Source organism: Urocitellus parryii, chromosome 16 (genome assembly GCF_045843805.1).
Source record: "Urocitellus parryii isolate mUroPar1 chromosome 16, mUroPar1.hap1, whole genome shotgun sequence".
NCBI lineage: Eukaryota > Metazoa > Chordata > Mammalia > Rodentia > Sciuridae > Urocitellus > Urocitellus parryii.
In genome coordinates this window covers 20,437,996-20,460,296 of record NC_135546.1, presented here as the reverse complement: position 1 = coordinate 20,460,296, position 22,301 = coordinate 20,437,996, and the positions used below count along the sequence as shown (strand labels likewise).

Here is a 22,301-nt window from a genome sequence, read left to right as displayed (position 1 = left end):
GCGCAGGGGCAGGCTGCGGGCAAGCAGGCATGGGCCCCCGGTCAGCTGGGCCGCCCCTCTGAATGGCACCGGGAAGGGACCGGCCAGCCATCTCGTGGCCCTCCCAACCCTGACCTCCAGGGACAGTGTGGAGTTCAAAGCAGATGAGGAAACAGAGGTCCAGAGTGGACCAGCTGGTGCCTGCCAGAGTGCCCACCACTTGGAGCCTCCCAGAGCCTAACTGGGTGCTCAGATGTGCATTCGTCACCATCGTGGTCATGCACATGTGGTCACTTACAGGTGGACGTGTAGGCCCAGGGCCCTGAGGCCCACTGCAACACAGTGGCTTTCCCAGGGGCATGTGTGCTTGGCTTGCACCCCTGCTCCTGGCTGGGGACCCACCACTTGGCTCCAGTGCAGGACATACTCTGACCTCCGCCTACAACACCACCTCAAAGACTGCCACCAGCCGGGCCACCCAGGGCTGTGTGTGGCTACCCGTAATCGAATGACACTGAAAACTGGTTGGTGGCCCCAGGCACACACCAAGTGCTCAGCAGCCCCAGGCTGCGGCCACCACTCTGGCTGGCGTGGATGCAGGATGCTCCACACTGCAGGGCTGTCCTGCGTGGGCTGACCGGGGCTGACCTCCCCAGTAGACCCCGCCTTCCCGCTGCCAGGCGGCCCCTTCAGCACGGCCCAGGGGGGATCTCTGGGCCTCAGTCCTGACCAGGGTCCCATGGGCCGCACAGGTGGGCTGAGGGAGGGGCTGGGCAGGAGCAGTTGGGGCGGGGTGTGGGCGGGGCCAGTGGAGGGCGGTGCTCCTCAGTGGGTGGGGCCCGTTAAGTGGCAGCCTGGAGACCACCAGAGTCCTGGAAGGGGAGAGACAACCAACTGGGGAGGATGGAGGGGCACAGGTGACCTAGAAAGGAAGATGGCCAGAGGCCACCTAGAGTGCTAGGGCTCAAGGGGACGAGGCCAGGCAGGGTATGGCTGCGGGCCTGGCATGAGGGCACCGCTGGCCACGTGGACATAGAAACTAGTGGAAGCGGGGCTACAGGACCCACAGGAAGGAGGGTCATCCAACTACGCGGTGGGGACCCTCAGCCTCGCCAGATCCTTGAACCTGGCCTGGTCTTGCTCCAGACCCATCCCTCCACTAGGGCCAGGACTGACAGAGCACAGGGCTGCGTCAGTGGCCAGGGCTCGCAGGACAGGGTGTACTGACCGGCCTTGGGGACCCTCAGAAGAGAGCAAGAGGCCTGCGAAGTCCAATGGTCAGGAGCCCTGGAGAGGGGCCTGCGGAGCTGGGCAGTCCACACCTGGGCAAAGAGGCCCTGGCCGCAGAAGGCAGACCAGGCCCGAGGTGGGCATGGGAGGGGGCACCCTAGAGGAAGCCCACCCAGAGGCTGGATACCTCTCCCCACTCAGGCTCACACATGGGACCCCAGGGGCCTGTGGGGGTCCGGCTCGGGCTCACTGCCCTGAGGTTCCATGTTCTCAGTGCATAGCGGCCTGGGCCCGGGCACGGTGCTCAGCGCAGGACAAGGGTGCTGTGGCTGCCCCTGCCCTCCGTGGGGCGCCTGCCTGTGCCCTGCCCCAGCTGCTCCTCTAAGGGCGCCCCAGCCACCCCCAAGCTGCCCCAGCTGCTCCTGCAGGCGATGCACTGGCCCCGCCCAGGCCCCCCCTTCCAGGTGCTCCTGTAGGTGGTGCACTGGGCACGCCCACTGAGGAGCACCGCCCTCCACTGGCCCCGCCCACACCTCCGCCCCAGCAGCTCCTACAGGTGGTGCACTGGCCCCGCCCTCCAAGCAGCACCGCCCTCCACTGGCCCCGCCCACACCCCGCCCCAGCTGCTCCTGCACGTGTTGCACTGGGCACGCCCACTGAGGAGCACAGCCCTCCACTGGCCCCGCCCACACCCCCGCCCCAGCTGCTCCTGCAGGTGGTGCACTGGCCCCGCCCTCCAAGCAGCACCGCCCTCCACTGGCCCCACCCACACCACGCCCCAGCTGCTCCTGCACGTGTTGCACTGGGCACGCCCACTGAGGAGCACCGCCCTCCACTGGCCCCGCCCACTGAGGAGCACCGCCCTCCACTGGCCCCGCCTACACCCCCGCCCCAGCTGCTCCTGCAGGTGGTGCACTGGCCCCGCCCTCCAAGCAGCACCGCCCTCCACTGGCCCCGCCCTCAGAGGGGCCCCGCCCACGCCACGCCCCAGCTGCTTCTCTAAGAGCGCCCCACCCACCCCAAGAGGCCCAGCTACTCCAGGAGGTGACCAACCGGCCCCTCCCCGCCCTCCGCAGGCCCCGCCCCCCACAGGCCCCACCCCCCGCAGGCCCCGCCCTCCGAGTGGCACTGCCCCGCCGGGCCCGGCGCTCTCACCAGTTGCTCTTCCAGGTGTGGCGCACGTCAGCGTCGTGGATCTGGTGCTTGTCCGCCTGCTCGTCCAGGAAGTCGAACATGTACTTGATGGCCAGGGGCAGCGCCGAGCCCCGGTGCGCCGTGCTGAAGATGGTCTCGAACAGGTCGTCCACGAACTTCTGCAGCGTGCCCTGCGGGGGAGGGACGAGCACCCAGAGCTCAGCGCCCGCCGCTGCCGCCCCGGGGAGGACAGGCTGGCTCTGAGCGCGGTGGCCTCAGGCTGGGGCCCCACGCCTGCCCGCCCGCCCGCCCGCCGGACCCACCTTGGTGGCCAGCAGCCGCGTCAGGTAGATCTCCGAGACCATCTTGCTGCCCCGGTCGCCCTCGCGCTGGTCCAGGTGGTCGTGGTTCTTCACCAGGTGCCACAGCTTGGTGCCGCTCTCCAGGTCGGGCGTGATCATGGGCGTGCGCGAGCGCAGGCTGTCGGGGCTGCTGGCCGTGCGCAGCATGCTCTCTGCGGGGACCAGGCCTGTCAGCAGGCGGAGCCCTGAGCCCTGTGCCACTCCCCACGGCCTGCCACAGCTGTCCCCCCATCCAAGAGCCGGGGACATCGCCCCTGCCTCCCTGGCCGCTGGGCATGGCCAATCACGCACGCGACACAGCTGAATGCACTTGGGGACATGCTGTTGGGGAAGGGGCACAGCCTCCAGGACTTAAGAGAAAGGCCAAGGGTGACAACGTCCCCTCCATGTAGCAGAGCCCGGGGAGGTGTCCTCCCAGGCCCTGGGGCCCCGGCTGACCCCTCCCCCAGGCCCCCCCTCACCGTATCTGCTGAGGGACTTGGTGAAGGTGGAGGAGTTGGAGATGTTGTAGGCCGAGGTCTGTTTGGGCACCAGCGCCACTGAGGACCCGTCTGTCACCTGCGGGCAGAAGGAAGGGGCTACAATGAGTCCCCAGGAGACTAGACACCCTGCTGGGGACCTGAGTGACACCCCTGCTCCTGTCACCTTACCACTCTGAACATCAGTTTCCTCATCGGGACAGTTTCAGAGATATGGGGAGGACCCCAGGGGCCGTGGCGGGCCTGGGACTGTGCACACAGGGACTTGGCCTCCTTTCCTCCCCCCGGGCTGGTCATCTGGCAGCCGCGGGTCCTTCCCTGGCACCCGAGGGGAGCTGTGACAGGGGCAGCCAGGCACCTGGTAGTGGGCCAGCGTGTTCAGCCTCTTCCAGTCATTGTCGATCTTGGTGGTGACGTCCTCGTCCTGCAGGATGATGCGGGCCATGCGACCCTGGCGCCACTCTGCAGGGAACAGGGCGCTGGAGGGGGGGACTCGAGGTCTTGGTCCCTCCCGATGCAGCCCCTCAGCTCGGGGCTGGGGACAGGACTGTGGGGAGGGGCAGGGGCTTGCAGGGCTCTGGGTGAAGGGCCTTAAATACCAGAATATCGAGGGGTGAGGTTCCCCCTGGATCCCACTATGTGGGCAGCTTCCAGCCACTCCCAGATGGAGACCTCTGCCTTTGGGGACCCCTTCCCCAGGCTCCAGGCCCCTCCCCCATGGTGGCCCTGCCCCAGCTGTTCTGGCCACATCTGCTGTGGGTCCCCAGAGCCCCATACCCCAACCCTCCCGTGGCCCTCCAGGGCTCCCCCTCACCCAGCCCACAAGCCAGAGGTCTCCGCTGTGGCCAGGAGAACCTGCCCCCACAAGCCCCCTTGGTGTCCCCACCAGTCATCCAGGTGGACCAAGGCCCTGCCCAGACCCCTCCCCCCAATGCCTGGCCTGGGGATCCTGGAGCCACCTCCCCCTCCCCCGCCTGGGCGCACCCAGGTCCCCTGCCCAGAACCCACTGACCACCACGTGGCTGGCAGGAGGCCCGCCTGCTCACCCAGGTCCATGTCCCCAGCCTTGGGCCGCTGGGAGTAGGGCACCCCCTTGTACACGGCATCTAGCAGCTTCTCCTTGACCTGCGTCACCGTGTCACAGTTGAGCCCCTTCACGGGCACCTCGGGCGCGTTCTCGTTCTCGGGGTTCACGCAGTTCAGGGTCTGCAGGGGAGGGTGGCCCGGGGGACATCAGCCTGTGTCAGCCCGGCTCCCCTGGGCGTAGCCAGGGCGGGCTCTGGGGAGCGCGTGGAGCGGCGACAGGGACAGGCGGGGTGGCCCTCACCAGGGTCTTGTAGTCGATCTGCTGGCGGATGAGCTTGTCCTCGCTCAGGGAGTAGCGCGCCTCGCCCGTGATGGCGTCGATGGGGCCCTTCTCCATCTGCTGCTTGATGGCGCAGTAGAGCATGAACAGGGGCTCCCCGGCGCACTCCTGCAGGTGGGGTCGGGGGGCGTCGTGAGGCCGCGATCCCGGGCTCCCCAAAAGCCCCTGGCCCTCCCAACGCCATCCCTGTTGCTCCCAGGCCAACAGAAACAAGCGTCCCCTTCTCAGAGGCGAGCGTGTCCCCGATGCCAAAGCCCCGGGAAGACGGCAGGACAATCAATGCAAGGCGCAGACCCGGCACCTCATGAATATGCATGAGCGCGCCCTAAATAAATCATACGTCGGGAGCCCAGGAGATGCCCGGATGTGTCCCGCCACGCAGGGCCCGGGGGAGTCGGGGGCAGGTCCACGGCACCCTGCAGACCCCAGGGGACCAGGGCCACCCGCGTCCCACTCACCGATCTCAGGACACAGCCCCCCCCAGGAAGCCCCCCCCCCGCTCCCCGTGGCCCATTGCACGGGTGGATGCTGCACCCCACACTCTGGGGGGACTGTGATCTGCTAGATGTCGGGGACCCCCCTGGCTGGAATCTCTGGCTGCTCAGAAAAACGATCCCCAGGCACCTAAGGGTGCATCTAAGGGTGCCCCGAGCGCAGCAGGGGTCCATAGCCCAGGCCAGAGTGGCAGAGCGCACCTGCTGCCCCCACTCCTGACCCCAGCTCAGATGCTGTCCCTACCCCTGCACCCTCTCTCACAACCTGTCCTGTTGCCCCTGGAGAAGAAGCTGCCCAGGACCGGGCACCCTGGTGGGTTTGGGTGCAGGCCCCCCACTCCTGATCTGAATGAATGAGACCATGCACCTGCGCCTCCACCTTGCAGGGCCTGAGCTGGCTGTGTCCCCTCCCTGCACCAGCGGGTCCCCACGGGGCCTGGGCTCAGGGTCCTCCGCAGGTCTGGGCCACCCGGTGGAGTGCAGATGATGCTGTGCCCCAGGTGGGCAGCTCAGGCCGTGCTCCCTCCCCCCCTCCCCGGGGGGCCCTGGCACACAGACAGTGGCTCTGTCCCTGTAACCAGATGCTCCGGGCACCTCGTTAGCATCTGCAGTAATTAAAGAGACAGCTGCTAAGGAGCGGCCACAAACACAGATCATCCGGAGACCTTCCAACAACAGGCCTGTCTTTGAAATTATGTTTCATCTGCAAACTTGGCTTCATTAAGTCGGCTGCAAGGAGGAGGGATGCGGAGATCAGCCACCCTGTTGTCAGGAACCGCCTCTCTGCCTGGGGACACCATCTGATGGGAGAGAGGGAGGCCCGAGCCTTCTGGGGTTTCCCTAGATGCCTGCTAGAGGGTTCTGCCAGACCTGGACCTTGCAGAGGGTACAAATGGCATTGCTACAGCCTCGGAGGGTCAGAGATGGGAGGCCACAGGGCCCACAGTCATTCAGTGAACATCTCAAGGCACCAGGATTTGAACCCAGAGCCATCTCACATCAATGCACCTGCCCCTTCAATTCCAGGGGTTCTCCGGTGGAGCCGGTGGTTCACTCCTGATCAGGTGCCGCCTTCCATGACACGGGCACAGAGGGTGTGAGGAGATGGGAGGCTGCAGAGGAGGGAGGCTCAGAACCTAAGAACTCCAGAGACCACGACCTTTCCCTCCTGGACAGAGGTTCGTATGTGGTGGGGGGCTCAGACCCTCCGGAATGCACAGAAACGACCAGATGAAAAGTGCCACTTTTCCAAGAAGAAGAAACCCCAGTAGAGACAGTTCAATACAGGATGGTAAGTCAAGAGATTCTCCATTGGGGGCAAAGAAATCCAGATAATCCCTACCTCACTCCATAGACAAGTAAAAATCATTTCTTGGCAATCGTAGGGGTTGTAAAAGATGGAAAGTGGGTATTATTTAAACCCTCCTACAATACGCTAAAACAAGGAACTCTAGAAACACACAAAGGATAAAAACAGGTGTTTGCAATCCTGACTTCAAAGAAAACACAAAGGTGCCCGGTCAGGCATGTGAAAAGATGCACGAGTTACTAGACATGGTGGTGAGTGTCTGTAAACCCAGAGACTCGGGAGGCTGAGGCAGGAGGATTGCAAGTTGGAGGCCAGCCTCAGCAACTGAGGGAGACTCTGAACAATTTAGGGTAGACCCTGCCTCAAAATAAAATATCAAAAGGGCTGGGGATGTGGCTCAGTGGTTAAGTGTCCCTGGGTTTGATCCCTGGTACCAAAACAAGAACATAAATAAAATTTTGAAAAATGAATTTCCCTCCTTTTTTAAGGCAGGATAATACTCCACTGTATACCGTTGTATAAAACTGTCTCCCTTTATCTGCTGGGGGCATGTCCCCAGGTCCCCAGGAGGTGTCTGAGGCCTTGAGCAGAGCCAAACCCTACACACACTGTGTTTTCTCAACACAATCCAAGCCCCTTCTTGCGTAAGTGTAGCCATTCATTACTTGCAGTAGATGTGTCTAAACTATCACACAGGTTCGGAGCTTTCTGTCGTGACTCACTGTCATCAACGGGGACACATTTTCTGTCCATGTCATCCACACACAGCTGTGACACCTCTTCATCTTAACTAAGCCCTTATCACGCACAGTAGCTGCAACTTTTGCAGTTTGAGGTGAGACAGCAAAACTAGAGCACGTTTCTTTTTTCTTCGCGATTTCGCGGATAGAAAATTCATTGTCACCATAGGTCTTTTGCAGCCTCAGCATACAAATTCTTTCTTTCCATATTGAGAACTGGTGCTTCAAGGAAGCACTTTCCAGTTTCTCTTTGGGAGAGTAAGTAAAATAAGGTCGCGTGAACACAGGTACTGCTGGACAGTTGACGTGATAAACCAAGATGGCTACTCAGTAACTAACGGGAGAGTAGCATATACAGGGTGGATACAGCGGACAAAGGCAGAATCAAGTTCCAGGAAGGACATGTGAGATTCCATCCTGCTTCTCAGATGGGAGGCAATTTAGAACTTACTAATTGCTTATTTCTAAGACAGTTTTCCATAGATTATCTTCAGGCTGCTCTTGACCACAGGTAACAGAAACTAAGAAAAGTAAAAGAGTAGACAAGGAGACTACGGTATCGGCCACATTTTGCTTACGTCTTCATCTTCTGCTGGACGCACGGACTCCCTGCCCATTATGCTAAGTTGAACTAGGTCATGGTTCCACTTATATACGGAGCCCAGAGCAGTCAAAGGCACACAGACAAGAAAGCCCAGTGGTAACTGCAGGGGCTGAGGGGCAGGGGAGGAGGGAGAAGGTAGTATCGGCACGGCCAGCCCTCTGTGTGTGCGGTCCCCCGGGGCCACGCTCTGCCAGGTTTCCACCGACTTAGGACCCGGGAGCAGATCTGCTGCCCGGCATCCCGTCCCTCTGGTGATGGAGACTCGGGAGGCCGAGGCAGGAGGATCGCAAGGTGGAGGCCAGCCTCTGCCACTCAGCGAGGCCCTGAGCCACTCAGCGAGACCCTGTCTCTCAATAAAATAGAAAAAGGGCTACGGATGGGGCTCAGGGGTTAGCACCCCTGGGTTCAGTCCCTGGGACCAGGAAAAAAAAGGCTGGGTGCCCGCCAGCCGACTCTCTGCCCAGGGCTCTCTTGCTTCACCTCCTGGGCCACGTGGCCTCTGCTCAGTGTCACCCTCCTTGGTCACTCCCTGCGCCTGTGCCCCTCACCTCGCCCCCCCTCCTCTACTGTCTCTCCTTCCTCAGGCAAGGGACGTCCTTCTGGGGACATGGCTCTGTCCACAGACGTGCCAGTGGATTGTCCCTGAGCCAGGCTGGACAGGGGACAGCAGAGGGAGGACCGGAAGTCCTGAGGGGCGGCAGAGGCCTGGATTCAGCATGGAGCACTGGCCCTCGCCCTTGACCACCAGGCTGCACCAGTGGTCACCCTGTCCAGGGGAAGGCAGGCGGGTGGGTCTGTGACGCCCAGCGCAGAAACACAGGCCGTCGCTCAGCTACTCAGAACCCAGCTAAAGTCCCCGGGACCACGTCCAGGGGCTTATGGGAGAGCCAGGGCCACCAGACACAGTCCCGAGAGGCCCGCGCCCTCCACGTGGGCAGAGACCCCACCTGCTGCCCACCGTCCAGCATCTCCCTCTGGCTCTCTGATCCCTGTGTCACTGACGCTCTTGTGACAGAGGGCCACCCTGGCACCCTCTCTGGGACGCGCCCCACCGGCCCCCACTTGCCTTGAGGAACTTGTACAAGAGGAAGGTGAACCAGTTGGTCAGCATCTTCTCTGCCACCGACTCGGTCCTGAGGTTGCAGAACAGAACACAGCCATGAGGTCCCTGCAGGCCCCACCTACCACGTCCACCCCCCTTTCAACAGGGTTGAAGGTGCCCACAAGCTGGGCTCGGTGGTGTACTCTTGGAGTGCCAGTGGCTCCGGAGGCTGAGGCAGGAGGATGGCAAGTTGGAGGCCAGCCTCAGCCACTCGGCGAGATCCTGTCTCTCATTAAAATATAAAAAGGGGCTGGGGTGTGGCTCTGTGGGTAAGAGGCACTGGGTTCAATCCCTGGTACCCCCTAAAATGGGGCCTGGACATGCCGGGTGTCTGTGGGAGGCTGGGTGTCTGTGGGAGGCCGGTGGAGGCCGGGTGTCCGCGGAGGCTGGCGGAGGCTCACCGGCGCAGCAGCAGCTTGGGGTGGTTCTTGCTCTCCAGGTTCTTCTCGATGAGGTCGGACAGCAGCTGCTTGAGCACGCCCGTGGCGTACTCCATCTCGCCCTGCAGGGCCGTCATGATGAGTGAGGCCACGTTCCCGCGGTCGCGCATGGAGAAGCTGCGCTGGGCCTCGAGCGTGCGGATGAAGGTCAGCAGGAAGTGCTTCTTGGTCAGCAGCTGCCCGAACAGCGTCAGCGACTTCTCCACGTTGGCCTGCACCTGCGGGAACACGGCAGGCTGCTGGGCCTCGACAGGGAGGCCAACGGTGGGAGGCACGCCCTTGAGTCCCAGAGCCTGCTGCCCTCCTTGGCAGAGTGGACATGCCCTAGAAGTGTTGTCCCAGCCTGTGCTTTCAGGATAGACCTAGACCACTGCCCACGAGATGCCCACTGCAGGCAGACATAACATGGGTGTCACCGTGGTGGTGGAACTTAGGATGAGAGGGCTGGTTCCTGGCAACCTCTCTGTGGCTGAGCCCTTTGACCTGCCCTGGCTGGTGTCAACAGAAGAAGCCAGCTCCCCGAGGGCCCTGTGCTGGTCGGCCACGGGTCCCCAGCTGGGCGCTCATACCTGCCAGGCCACTGGCTGCCTGTGGTCACCCTGGGACCCAGAGGTGGAGGACAGCAGTGACCTGCATGCCCGGGGCCAGCCAGCAGGCCTACCTCCATCTCCTTGAGCACAGGGTGGTCCTCGATGCCCGGGAAGAGCACCCGCATGGCGTACGTGCGGTAGTCGAGGAACGGGATGCCCGCGCCGTCCAGGTCATTGGTCAGCTCATGGATGTCCGTCTGCAGCTCTGCGAAGGCTGTGGCCAGGCGCGGGGTCAGGGGCCATTCACCAGAGTCCCCGATGCCCTCCTGCTGTGGGGGCAGGACCTGGGCCTGGCTCTGCCTGTCCCTGCCTCCCTGCGCCTCAGTGTCACCCACCCCAATGCACGCAGGACCTTGTCCCTCACTGGGCCAGGCCGGCTGGGGCCTCCTGTGCCCAAAAGGCTCTCAGTTAAGGGTGGGTGGGAGGTGGCTGGTGGCAGGCAGGCTGTCCCTGGGCTCCCAACCCCCCAGGCTGGGAAGTGCCACCTGCCAACCTGGGCCCTCAGTGGCTGCTCCACCCCCGCCAGTCCTCTCTCGTTCAAGAACAAAGGCCGGCTGGGCGGTGGGGCGGCTCCGCAGAACATTCCAGAGCTGTGAGGTGTCAGCCCTCCAGCCGCCCCAGGGACATGCTATCTGATCAGGAGCCAGAGGATCGGGCGGGCTCTGGGAGACGTCTGCCCGTTTAATTAAGAGTTGGGCCTTCATCTCCTGGGCACCGGTGCCAGGCGTCTGTGCATCTCCAGCTGCTCTGAAGCAGCTGCTGGCCACCCCTTCACACGCGCTCTGGCAGGGGCACCGCGCACACGGGCTCAGCTGACAGCCGGCCTCCACCAGGGAGAGCCTCAGGGGAGGCCGGGCCTCCCCTGCACACATCTGCCTCCTGTCAGCTAGGACTTCCCACAGGGCAAACCTGGCCACCTGCAGGCCACTCGGTTCTGCAAGGGACTTAGTTTAAGAGGAGCCAAGCCCCAGGCCAGGGGGTCCCCTGGGAGTTCCTAATAACCCAGGACAGAGCCACAGAGCTGAGCGTCCCAGCCTGTGAGGGGCCGCATGGAGACCCCGCCCACATCGGCCATCTGCACCCACAGCACCTGGGGCAGGGCTGGCTCTGCCAGGGATGAGTATAGGACAGTTCTGTGATGTGCTGGGCAGAGGTGGTGGCCCCTGGTGACCCCGTGGATCACACAAGGAGCCCTCTGTTCCAACCGTGCTCACCCACCCCTAGCCCACGGTCAGCACAGCTGTGACCTCTGCCCACCGGGAGGCCACCTTCTCTGGCCATGCCCCCACCCATCCTTGGGCTCCGCCCACTCAGGCTCAGGGGCTTCAGGGGGCCCAGGCCTGTCGCACCCGAGGGCTGGACGGACACACGTCCCCTGTCCACAGGACAAAGCTGCCTGACTCAAGGATGAAACGCAGCCCACTGAGACCTGTGTGCACCCAGGGGTGACAACAGCCACCAAGGAGAAGCAAAGGCTGCCACACTGCCCACTGGCCACCCTGCCACCAAGCGTGACACCCAGGGGGGTGCCCAATCTGCCGATGAGGAGGCTGAGGCACAAAAAGGCCGGGTGTCCTGGCCCCTGAATCAAGGCTGCACTGGGGTACAAACGGGGTGGCACCCCGCGGCCCCGGGTAGGCTGCTGACCCCTCCCTGGCGTCAAAGGCCCCCAGAGCAAGGACACAGGAACCAAGTCAAGGGAACCAGTGCTGGTGGTCAGGACAGGCGGCTGCCCCTGCTCCTTGAACTCCAGGACAGGGCCCAGACCCCGCCCCTCCACCGTGACTCCGCCCCCACACCACCTTGCACTCCATGGCCACGCCCAGACGCCCGCCCCTCCACCCTGACCCTGCCCCACACTCTCCTAGCACTCCATGGCCACGCCCAGACCCCGCCCCCTCCACCCTGACCCCGCCCTACACCCTCCTAGCACTCCATGGCCACGCCCAGACCCCGCCCCTCCAACTTGACCCCACCCCCACACCATCCTCACACTGCAGGGCCATGCCCAGACCCCGCCCCCTCCACCCTGACCAGGCTCCCATACTCTCCTTGCACTCCAGGGCCACGCCCAAACCCCAGCACCCTGACCCCGCCCCCACACACCCTCCTTGCATTCTAGGGCCATGCCCAGACCCCGACCCCTCTGCCCTGACCCCGCCCCCACACCCTCATCACAGTCCAGGGCCACGCCCAGACCCCCCTCCCTCCGCCCTGACCCCGCCCCCACACACCCTCCTTGCATTCTAGGGCCATGCCCAGACCCCACCCCCTCCACCCTGACTCCGCCCCCACACCATCCTCACACTCCAGGGCCACGCCCAGACCCCCAGCACCCTGACCCCGTCCCCACACACCCTCCTTGCATTCTAGGGCCATGCCCAGACCCTGCCCACTCCACCCTGACCCCGCCTCCTCCACCCTAACCCCGCCCCCTCCACCCTAACCCTGCCCCCACACCCTCATCACAGTCCAGGGCCACGCCCAGACCCGCCCCCTCCACCCTGACCCCGCCCCCACACACCCTCCTTGCACTCCAGGGCCACGCGGGACTCCAGGTTGTCCATCTGCAGCTGCAGCCGCTTGAGGGTGCGGTCGGCGTCGCGGGACTTGCGCTTGTAGGCGATGAGCACGGCCACGATGACCAGCAGCAGCAGGCCCCCGCCCCCGCCGATGCCCACGATGGCGGGCAGCGTCAGCAGGCTGTCCGAGTACACCTGCAGCATCCCAGGGGAGAACTCGAAGCCGCCGGCCCGCACCTGCAGGGCGGAGGTGCAGGTAGCTCAGAGGCCCCTGCCCATGGCCCTGAGGGTCCCACCCCCCACGGTGACACCTGCCTGCACGCTGCAGGCGACACCCTGCCAACGGGGCCTAGAATGGCAAGAGTGGGGACACGAGGGCCCAGGGACCAGGCTGGGCAGGGCTCACAGGTCAAGAGGGCGGGTGGGCGGGCGGACGCACCGTGACCTTGTGCTGGCCTGTGAGGTTGGGCGACTCGCAGAGCAGCTGCGTCTCGGACACGGTGAGGACGCAGGGCGTGGAGCCGATGAGCACCGTGTAGTTGAGCCGGGAGTTGCCTGGCGCGGGGGGCAGCAGGTTCCGGCCCTGCGGGGATCGGGGTGCCACAGCGGCGATCAGAGGGGCCTCTGCTCCCACCCGCACCCTGTACCCCTCCCAGGGGTGCGGGACCCACCTTGAGGATGAGCGGGGAGCTGGGCTTCAGCTCCAGGAGGCCCGTGGGGCTGAGCGGCTCCAGCACGGGGTCCGGGTAGTAGACGAAGGTGGACGAGTTGAGCACCAGCAGCGCGCGCACGTTGTCCATGACGAAGCCCAGCTCGTCCGGCCGCTCCCCCAGCTCCGGGGGGCTGCGCGTCGGGTTGTCCACGGATGGCGCCCGGCACACCATGGTAGTGTCATTGTACACCATGCAGCTCTGGGGACACAGCGCACCACCATGCAGGGCGGGCCTCAGAGAGGCCAACTCCCCCAAGGCACAGCCCCATCCAAGGGGCTCCCTGCATGGACCACCCACCATCCAGGGCCACCCTATGCAGGCCGCTGCCCACCGAGCCACCAACCAGGGCCCCGGCGGGGTCTGCAGACGCTGTGGACTTACATTCTCCCTCTCGACACCTCCATACTTGGCCCGGATACGGGGTTCCCGGACCGTGGCCAGATTGGTGCCCGTGACGGTCAGGAGGGTCCCACCACTGGAAGATGAGTGGAGAGTCATCAAATGAGAAACAGGAGGGGCGGCGCAGCCCCAGAGGGACAGAGCCCCACCCCCACCCCCCAGGGACACCAAGCCCGTCATCTTCCAGCAGGACAGGCAGGCGGGACCTGCCACCAGGCAGGAGGGCTCCCACCTGTTGATGCTCCACGCGGGATCGATCTTCAGGATGGTGGGGTCCTCGGTGTAATTGTACTTCACGTCGGGGTTGGCCAGCTGGGCGCGGTTGATGTTGATGACCACGGGGGCACTGCCAGGGCTCTGCCCAGGGGGTGTCAGGCAACGGATCTCCCGGGAGTTCCTCCTGGGGGGGCCCGAGGGCACCGTGAGGTGGCATCCAGGACAATTCCAGAGTGTCCTTAAAGATGAGCTCATGGGAAAGGGGCTGGACCTGCCTCCTGATGGCTGACTGCTCATGACTGCCACTTTCATACCCTCCTGGGGCCACCCCCCACGCCCCTCGGACCCTGCTTGGCAGATGGACTTAAGTGCCCTCCACTCCCCTGGGCCTCCCTCTGCTACCCCTGCCTCAGGTGACCCCAGCCAGGGATCCACACCCACCAGGACTTTGCCTCTTCTGCAGCACAGGCAGCCAATGTCCCTGCCTGTGGCTTCAGAGTATTGCCACCGCCCCAATGAATCAGACCCCTTCCCTGTGAATGTCCCTCAATCGGGAAAACGAGGCTTCACCCCTGCATCCCTGGGTCTCAGGTGACATGAGCCAGGCTGACATCGAGGTCACTGGCTCACCCGGCAGCCAGTTGGTACTACCTACACCTGTCCCCTCAGCTCCGTCACCACGGCCTGGAGGCCCTACCGTGGGGCCTGGCTCAGCTGCAAACACCAATGATGAGTCTGATAACGGGTAATTACCACAGGAAAATATTTAAAGGGCCGTTCCATTATCATCTCTAATCTAAAATTATCCACTTCAAGCCTCAGGGCTTTTGTTAAGATGTCTGTTTGCTTTCTTCAAAAAAAAACCTTTTTAAATACTTCTTATTTTGTTCCCAAGGGAGTCCCCTGTTCCTAGGCAAGGACAGGGGCGGAGGCAGCCAGGTTGTGCCCGCCCCCTGGAGCCAGGCCACGCCCTCCCGTCAGCTACCCTCTCTCCTCCCTCCTCTCCCCATGCTGGAGGGAGCCCCTGTCTCCATGGTAACCTTCTCCGCCTCCGGGTTTCCATAGTGATCACCCCAGCCAGGCTCTCCATACCCCGGTTTCCTTGGCAACGGAAGGGGGCACAGAGTACATGTGAACCAGGAGGAGGGACAGCCCTGGCCCCCAACTACCAGTAGAAGAGGTGAGCCATGCCCTGGCCCCCCACTCCCACCTGCACCCCGTACCAGGAGAAGGAACAGGGCCGGCCACCGATGGATACTGCCACATCACTGCCCGCGTTCAGGTGGCTCCCCTCGATGCCAATCCAGGTGCCCCCTGACAGAGGCCCACGGGAGGGACTCACGCGGTAGAAGGTTGGTGTCTGTAAGAAGATGGACTTGTGAGAGCAAAGTCCCCCACAGGTCCCACAGGGACAGGTCTTGCTCTGCCAACCTGCACTGCCAGCTGTGGCCCTAGCAGCACAGAAGCCCCACAGCTGCGGTCTCAGAAACTGTCCAGGGTGGCCAGAGAAGGCTGGAACCCGAATCAGCACAGGAGGGGAGGGGACAGCCCCTGAGGCTGCAGAATAGGACAGAGCATGGCTGGACCAGGGGACCCCGAGGCGGACAAGCAGGTGGGCTGTGGCCAGAGCCTGCCCCTGTGCCCAGATGAGGCCCCAGGGCCACCTCGGACAGGCAGGGAGCCAAGCGCCGCATGGGCGGGACTTACCACAAAGGTGAAGCGCTTGGGCGACAGGGCCCGGTAGTGGAGGGTGCAGTCCCTGACGCACACCTCCACCAGGGCGTCGTGGGCTCGCACCGTGCTGGCGTCCCCGATCTCACAGACGATCCTGCGGGCGCAGGCCGGGCCTCAGCAACTGCAGGCCGGCAGCCCCCCACGCCCGCTGCCCCACCCCGGCCGCACTCACTGCTCGGCGCTGATGTACTCGCTCTCCACCGGGCTGCACAGCACCTTGCCCACGCGCACGCCCAGCCGCACGTCCTCAAAGCGGAGGCCCAGGTTCTCCCCGGTGATGGTGAGCCGCGTCCCTCCCTGCCTGGGGCCCGTCTCTGGGGACAGCTGCGGGAAGGCAGAGGCTGGGGCACTAGTAGCCACCTCGGGCCCAGTACAGCCAGGGACACCGTGCCTGGGCAGGTTCGGTGGCAGGGCTGCAGGCAGGTGAGCCGGCCAGGGCGGGGCCAGGGTAGCTGGGCGGGGCCAGGGGCAGGGTGGGTGGGGCCAGGGTAGGGCGGGGCCAGGATGGTGGGGCTGGGCCAGGGCAGTGGGTGGGGCCAGGGCGGTGGGGAGGGGCCAGGGGCAGGGTGGGGCGGGGCCAGGGTAGGGCGGGGCCAGGATGGTGGGGCTGGGCCAGGATGGTGGGGCTGGGCCAGGATGGTGGGGTGGGGCCAGGGCAGTGGGTGGGGCCAGGGCGGTGGGGAGGGGCCAGGGTAGGGCGGGGCCAGAATGGTGGGGCGGGGCCAGGGTGGTGGGGCGGGGCCAGAGTGGTGGGGCGGGGCCAGGGCAGTGGGGTGGGGTCAGGGCAGTGGGGCGGGGCCAGGGGGCCCTTCCAGGGCCGGCTGGGCGGGGCCAGGGCAGTTGGGCGGGGCTAGGGCAGGGGCGGGGCCTACCTTGAGGATCTTGGGGTCAGCGCAGCGGCTGCTTCCATGGCGCGCGTGCATCCAGGCCGAGGGCGCATCAGCGGGGCAGTGGTGTCGCAGGGAGCAGCGGCGCTCGGCCACGCACCAGCCACACTCGAAGCGCGGGTCGGCCTTGAGGCAGAGGCCGCAGCTCTCGCGCAGCGCCGGGCACTTGTAGAGGTGGGCTGCGGGGAGCAGGCGCGTCAGCCCTGGCCACCCACCCTCCCGCCTTCCCAGCACCCAGCCGTGCCCGGGGCGGCCCCTCCCTGCTCACCCTGGATGTTCTGGGGGTTGTCGATGACAAAGTTGCCATTCCACACGACAGACAGGTTCACGGGCAGGTCGCTGATGTCGTTGCCCTCGTAGGAGTACTGCCAGGGGGGAGCACGGGGTCAGCCACCCCCTCCCACAGTGAGGGGGGTCAGGCCAGCACCCACCGTCCCCAGAGAGACCTGGGGTGTCCAGCCTGGGTCCTGAAACCTGCTGGTGCCCCCCACCTGCCCCGGGCATGGCTCCCCCACGGCCTCACAGGGTCTCCCTTCCTGGTTTCAGGGCCCCAGCCTGCAGCCAAGCCTCCTCCAGAGCAGGGTCAACTCCCTGCCCCCCCAGCCCAGCCTCCCTGGGTCGTCCTGGACACCACTTCCAACCACAAGGAAGCTGGGAAACCAGGACCCTCGGCTGGGCCCTGTGGACGGGGTCCGGGATGCTCTGTGAACTTCAGTCTCTTCATCCCCGACAAGGACCAGGCTGCCCCGCGGGGTGCGATGGGTTTCCCCTGGCCAGTGGAATCACTGTCCTGCTCAGCTCTGACCCCAGCCCCTCCCCAGGCTGGCCTGGCCTCAGTGTCACCACCCCGTCCCCAGGGGCTGGGCCTGGCGCTCCAGCTGTGTCCCACTTTCTGGAGTCGATGACCTCAAACGCCATTCCCGTGCTGGGGGCAGAGTCAGGGGGCCCAGTGTCTCCAAGGGGCGGCCCAGCTATTCATCATTTTTTATCTGCAGGAATTTAATTGGATCCCATCAAATTCCTTGACACTCTCTCTTCCCTTTAGATGCGGCTTCGGAAAGATAAATGTGGGCCCGGAGAGGAGGGAGGAGGGGACGCCACTACAGATGGGCACAGAGAAGGGCGCGTTCACACAGTCAGCCCTCGAGCCCCGAGGAGAGGGAAGATGAGGCCAAACAGGGAGCCGGGGGTGGGGGGAGGTGGGTGGGGTTCAGGGGAGGCGGGACTCAGTGGCAGAGACGGGAAACACAGGCTGGAGGGCAGGGGACTGTCTAGCTGCTGCTCAGGGGACAATCGGCACAGCTGAACGGGGTCCACTCTGACCCCAGGGACCTCATCCACACCCTGTCCCAGAGCTCTAGGGATGGGGATCAATGGAGGCGACCACCCCAGCCTGCCCGACCCGGGGTCTCACCGAGGAATTCTGGCACTGCAGGCTGGAGCTGTTGAAGCGCAGGGCGGTGACACGGGCCGGGCTGCCCGGGATGTGGAAAAGGCACTCGTAGCCCCGCTGGCCCGACTGGGGCTGGGGCAGGTTCCGAGCCGCCAGGGTGATAGGCTTCACCACGCCCACGGGCACGTAGATCTGGGTGGAGGGCAGGATCTGCGGGCAGTCCTGGGGACAACAGGCTTCTTGGGGACCGGCACAGCTGAACGGGGTCCACTCTGACCCCAGGGACCTCATCCGCACCCTGCCCCAGAGGAGCGCGCTCTGGTGCGCCCTGACTGCGGTCTGTCAGGGACCGACCGTGCCATAGAGTCAGCCCTGGCACCCTGAGGACGTGAGTGGCGGCCAGCTCTGTGCATCCTGTTCCCTGCCAGGCTGGCCCGGGGATGTCCCCCTCCTTCCAAAGACCCCCGCGTCTGGACGGCGGAGGGGCCCCATCTGGCCTGCGGCTGACAGGCCCCTAGAGGTAGCCGCCACCAACACTGGGGTGCTGGGGAGCGAGGTCCCAGCTGGGGACCTCGGAGCGTGTAAAAATAGCCAGAGCCCAGCAGAAAAACAGCCCGGGCTCCTGGGGACAGCGTCTCGGCACCAAAGACCTGATGCAATGACCCTGGGTCCTTGCAGCACGTCGGGTGGCGGCCTGGGGAGGAGCGCCCCGGGGACGCAGAGCCTGGCTTTAAATAGGGATGCTGAAAACAGGCCCTTGTCCCCAAGGCCTGCCACAGCTCCCGAAGCGGGCCCTGGGTCCCGGGCCAGCTCCTCAGAGACTCTGCCAGGCTTCTGCAGGGGACAGGGACTCCGGGCCCAGGCTGGATTGTCACTGTGACTACAGGAGGCCACTGAGTCCAGGAAGCTTCTTGGCTGGTGGCAGGAGACAGAACGGGGTCTCCCCACAGGAGGTCCTGGCCAGCGTCCCGCACTGCCACCTGCCCACCGCCAACAGCCCCAGGTGCGACCCACAGCCAGCAGCACTGGGTAGCCTCGACCTGCCGCCCCAATACTCCGAGGTCACCCCTCTGCCCGCTGCCCTCCTGCCTGCCCAGCCTCCACGGTGACCCCCAGGCTCTGGGAGGCCTGGGTCCAGGCCTGGTGGACAGACACCTGGGGCAAGGCTGAAGGCTCCCTTGGGAGGCTGGGATTTTGTGGAGGCTGCCCGGCCTCCCTTCACTCAAGGGCTTCTGGGTCAAGCCGGGGCCAGGCCGAGAGGTGACCATGACCCACCTGGGGTCCTGCGCCCCTGGCCCTCCCTACGCAGCCCCGTGGAGTCTGCATCTGATACCTGTCCTGTCCACTGCTTGGGGTGGCTGGGAGGCCATGGGGAGGAGGCTCAGGGCCCCAAGCCACGGACACTTCCTGCCCCACAGGTGCCCAGCAGGGCACCTGCCCTCACCCCGCCTGTCCAGCCACAGCGTCCTGCCCACGCGGTGCCCAGCAGGCCCTGGATCTGCCCCAGAGCCCGTGGACAGACCCAGCGCTGTGCCAGGCTCCAGGGTGACCACTGAATTACCAGTCCTTCAGGACTGTCCCCCACCAGCTGATCCCAGAGTTAGTTCCCTGTCTGCCTGCGAGATGCAGGCCACCAGGCCCCGTGTCCCCCAGCCAGGCCCTGTGTCCCCGGCCAGGCCTGAGCCCCAGGCTCGTACTCCACGGCCACCAGGGCCTAGGCAGTGTGGCCTGGGCGCCCAGGGCTGCCCCCTAATAGAGGCCCAGCCCAGGGCCTGATCTGAAGCCTCCCCACGTACCCCATGGGTCACAAAGGAGACCACAAAGCAGCACTGGCCAAGACTGCCCAGAGGCTGTGCCCACTGCCACAGACCCTGCTACACAGTGTCCAGCGCCCTCCCAGACTGACCTGGTCAGTCGCACCCCTGGGGTACGAGGCCAGCAGCCCAACCGTCCAACCACTCACAGGACGCTCCCGGCCAGCCCGCGGGTGGCACGCAGGCGGGGCTGTCTGCGCCTCTGAGACCCGAGACCCTGTCACCGAGCCTTACCTCAGACACGTTGACGCGGCCTTCCAGAAAGGCGCAGTCGGCGGCGTTGTGTGTGCAAACATGGCGGTATTTGCACCAGTGGCAGGGGAAGGAGCCGTTGACACAGGACAGGCAGCTGCAGAGGGTGGGCGGCTGGTGAGCCAGGCCCCAGGCCCACACCCCAGCCGGGAGCGCAGCGCCCTGCGCTCCCACCGTGCTGCCCCAGGGCCTTTGCACATGCTGCTTCTGAGAGAAAACCTCCCCCAAATGGTTTCCCGCCTGCCTTCCTGTCCCCCCACCCCCGCCTCCACTGTTCTCTTCTCCAGAGCCTTGGTCACCCCACACCAGTGGCTGTGATGACCACACAGAACTGACCACACCCGTCTCCCTGGCCAGAACCACATCCTACCTGAGCAGCGGCTGGTCTGTTTGAATCTGACAGGGGCTGGGCCCTGTGACAGGGACCGGCCATCACAGGCGCTGGGTCCAGGCCCAAAGTCTCTGGAGGAGGCTGCCCCCTTCTCTCCAGAACCTCCCTAGTTACTAGCTGATGCCGCCACCCCTGGCCATCTGCCCTCTGGGCCACCGGACCAGTCCTACTTAAGACTGTCCCCTCCCCGAAGTCCTGGTCTCTATTCTGCTGCCTGCGGTCCACTGGCTCTCGTGGTGGCCAGTGAGCCAGGCAGGTGGATGCTTTGTGTGTGACTCTGTACGTCACCCCCGGCTCAGGACACAGCCCCACACCCGAGGCCACCACGGGCCCTGTGGGTGGCACTGCCCCCCCCACCCGCTGCCTGTCCCCCTCGGCCTGGCCCCTGCCTGGCGGGTGGCTCTCCTGAAGGCCTCTCCCTGCTCCCTGCCCAGCTGGCCCGAGGGGAGGCCCACGGGGCATCTGCAGAGAGACGGCAGGGGACAGAGGCGGGGCTCGGGGACACTCACGACTGGTGGACGCTGCAGTTGTAGAAGACGAAGTCCACGGACGCGAACTTCTTCCCCGTCTCCTTGGACTTGAGGTACAGCTTCACCACCCGCTGGTCCCCTGGGGAGCACCGCGGGCCTGTCACCAGGGCCACCAGGGCCACCAGGAGGGGACAGAGCCCAGGACAAGCCCAGGCAGGGGAGGACATGCCCAAGGACCCTGGAGGTCCTCAAGGTCAGCCCCCAGGAGCGCAGGGTCCTCGTGTGGACCCAGGACCCTGTCCCCTTCCTGGTGGTGGCCTCGGGGACCGGCTCGCAGGGTGGCCTGGGAAGTCTGAAAGGCACCTCAGGGACGGGTCACAGCAGCCCCGAGGGGTCAGGGCCCGTCACACTCAGGGTAGCCCCCGCTGCCCAACCTCGCACCCCTCTGGCTCCGCCTGTGCCCTGGGTCCCCTCCTGTCACCTACGCAGCCTGGTCACCATGAGCCACCCATCTGCTGTCCCTACGCAGGGCACGGGGTCCTCTCCAGGCCCATCAGGGGACAGCAGGACCCTCACCCTGGCCCCGCGTGATGGGCGCCACCTCCCTGGCGGAGGGCGAGCGACAGTGGATGCGGCCGTCGTCCAGGATGCCCTCGGACTCCGTGAAGTCCTCGAAGGAGCAGTTGACCCCGGCCGAGAGGTCGGGGACGTTCCAAGCCTGCAGCAGGAGCTGGCCACAGCGGAAGGGAGCGGTGAGCGGGCACCGGGGTCCCCACCCCACCCCGTCCCCCGCAGCGGGGTGGCCACACTCACCGGCACCTGGGACACGGTGACAGACACGTTGCGCGGCTGCACGGTCAGCTGCACGCACTGCAGCAGGTCGGAGGCGAAGCGCTGGGGCTCGTCCGCCCGCTCACACGCGTCCTGCCTCGAGCAGCTGCGGTCAGAGGGTGCTGAGGCCGGCCAGGGGACCCAGGGCCACCCGCCCAGCCGGCCACCACCCGGGGCGGGGACGCAGGGCCCAGCCCGCCACCCTGGGGCGCCCTGCTCCTGGCCACGGTGCCCAGGAGGGACCCTAAGGAGCCCTGGGCACCTTGGGTAGCACGGGAGGCTGGTGGCACCCTCCCAGGGCACAGGCCACCAGGTCAAGGTCAAGGCCACCCGACTCACACGCTGTGCAGGACACACCAGCCGCAGTGCGGGTCCCGAGACCCCAGACACAGCTCGCAGGACGCGTACTGCACACAGCTCTCCACGGGCACCCGCGTCACCTGCGGTGGGAGGCCAGGTGTCAGTCCGTCTGGTCCTCAGGCCTCCCTGGTGCTATCTTCCAAGGCCACTCCTAGCCTCCATGAAGCCAGGAGGCCAGCTCTGGTGTCCCCGCTGCCACACCGGCCCTGCCCTCCCCCCTCCTCAGTCCCCGGTGCCCCAGCCCCCCACTGCCCCCTGTGCTCTGAAACTGCTCCCTCCAAATCTTTGTCCCCAACAGGGAGGGACTGGGAATTCCTAACACAAGGCCCAGGAGAATCTGGACGCAGCGAGGACCCTCACATCTGTCCCCACTCCCCAGGACATGGATCGGTTGGTGACACAAAAATAAACAGTGAGCCAGGCACAGGGGCACACGTTTGTCATCCCAGTGGCTCTGGAGGCTGAGGCAGGAGGATCGCAAGGTGGAGGC

At 65.1% G+C, this 22,301-nt stretch overlaps 1 protein-coding gene across 1 annotated transcript in view; it reads right to left on the bottom strand.

Annotated features, from left to right (window-relative positions):
• Positions 1 to 22,301, bottom strand: part of Plxna1 (plexin A1) — a 76,840-nt gene that overhangs the window by 38,518 nt on the left and 16,021 nt on the right. The window contains exons 5-29 of the mRNA XM_077793515.1: positions 21,791 to 21,891; positions 21,434 to 21,557; positions 21,197 to 21,350; positions 20,660 to 20,759; positions 19,742 to 19,856; positions 17,715 to 17,915; positions 16,569 to 16,665; positions 16,286 to 16,479; positions 15,586 to 15,737; positions 15,387 to 15,507; positions 14,903 to 15,039; positions 13,696 to 13,863; positions 13,446 to 13,539; positions 13,023 to 13,262; positions 12,791 to 12,934; positions 12,354 to 12,588; positions 9,901 to 10,043; positions 9,201 to 9,457; positions 8,764 to 8,830; positions 4,512 to 4,658; positions 4,231 to 4,390; positions 3,543 to 3,646; positions 3,167 to 3,263; positions 2,667 to 2,857; positions 2,365 to 2,534 (exon numbers count right to left, since the gene is read on the bottom strand). Coding sequence (XP_077649641.1) covers positions 2,365 to 2,534; positions 2,667 to 2,857; positions 3,167 to 3,263; positions 3,543 to 3,646; positions 4,231 to 4,390; positions 4,512 to 4,658; positions 8,764 to 8,830; positions 9,201 to 9,457; positions 9,901 to 10,043; positions 12,354 to 12,588; positions 12,791 to 12,934; positions 13,023 to 13,262; positions 13,446 to 13,539; positions 13,696 to 13,863; positions 14,903 to 15,039; positions 15,387 to 15,507; positions 15,586 to 15,737; positions 16,286 to 16,479; positions 16,569 to 16,665; positions 17,715 to 17,915; positions 19,742 to 19,856; positions 20,660 to 20,759; positions 21,197 to 21,350; positions 21,434 to 21,557; positions 21,791 to 21,891 — 3,713 coding nt within the window. The remainder of the gene's footprint in view (positions 1 to 2,364; positions 2,535 to 2,666; positions 2,858 to 3,166; positions 3,264 to 3,542; positions 3,647 to 4,230; positions 4,391 to 4,511; positions 4,659 to 8,763; positions 8,831 to 9,200; positions 9,458 to 9,900; positions 10,044 to 12,353; positions 12,589 to 12,790; positions 12,935 to 13,022; positions 13,263 to 13,445; positions 13,540 to 13,695; positions 13,864 to 14,902; positions 15,040 to 15,386; positions 15,508 to 15,585; positions 15,738 to 16,285; positions 16,480 to 16,568; positions 16,666 to 17,714; positions 17,916 to 19,741; positions 19,857 to 20,659; positions 20,760 to 21,196; positions 21,351 to 21,433; positions 21,558 to 21,790; positions 21,892 to 22,301) is intronic.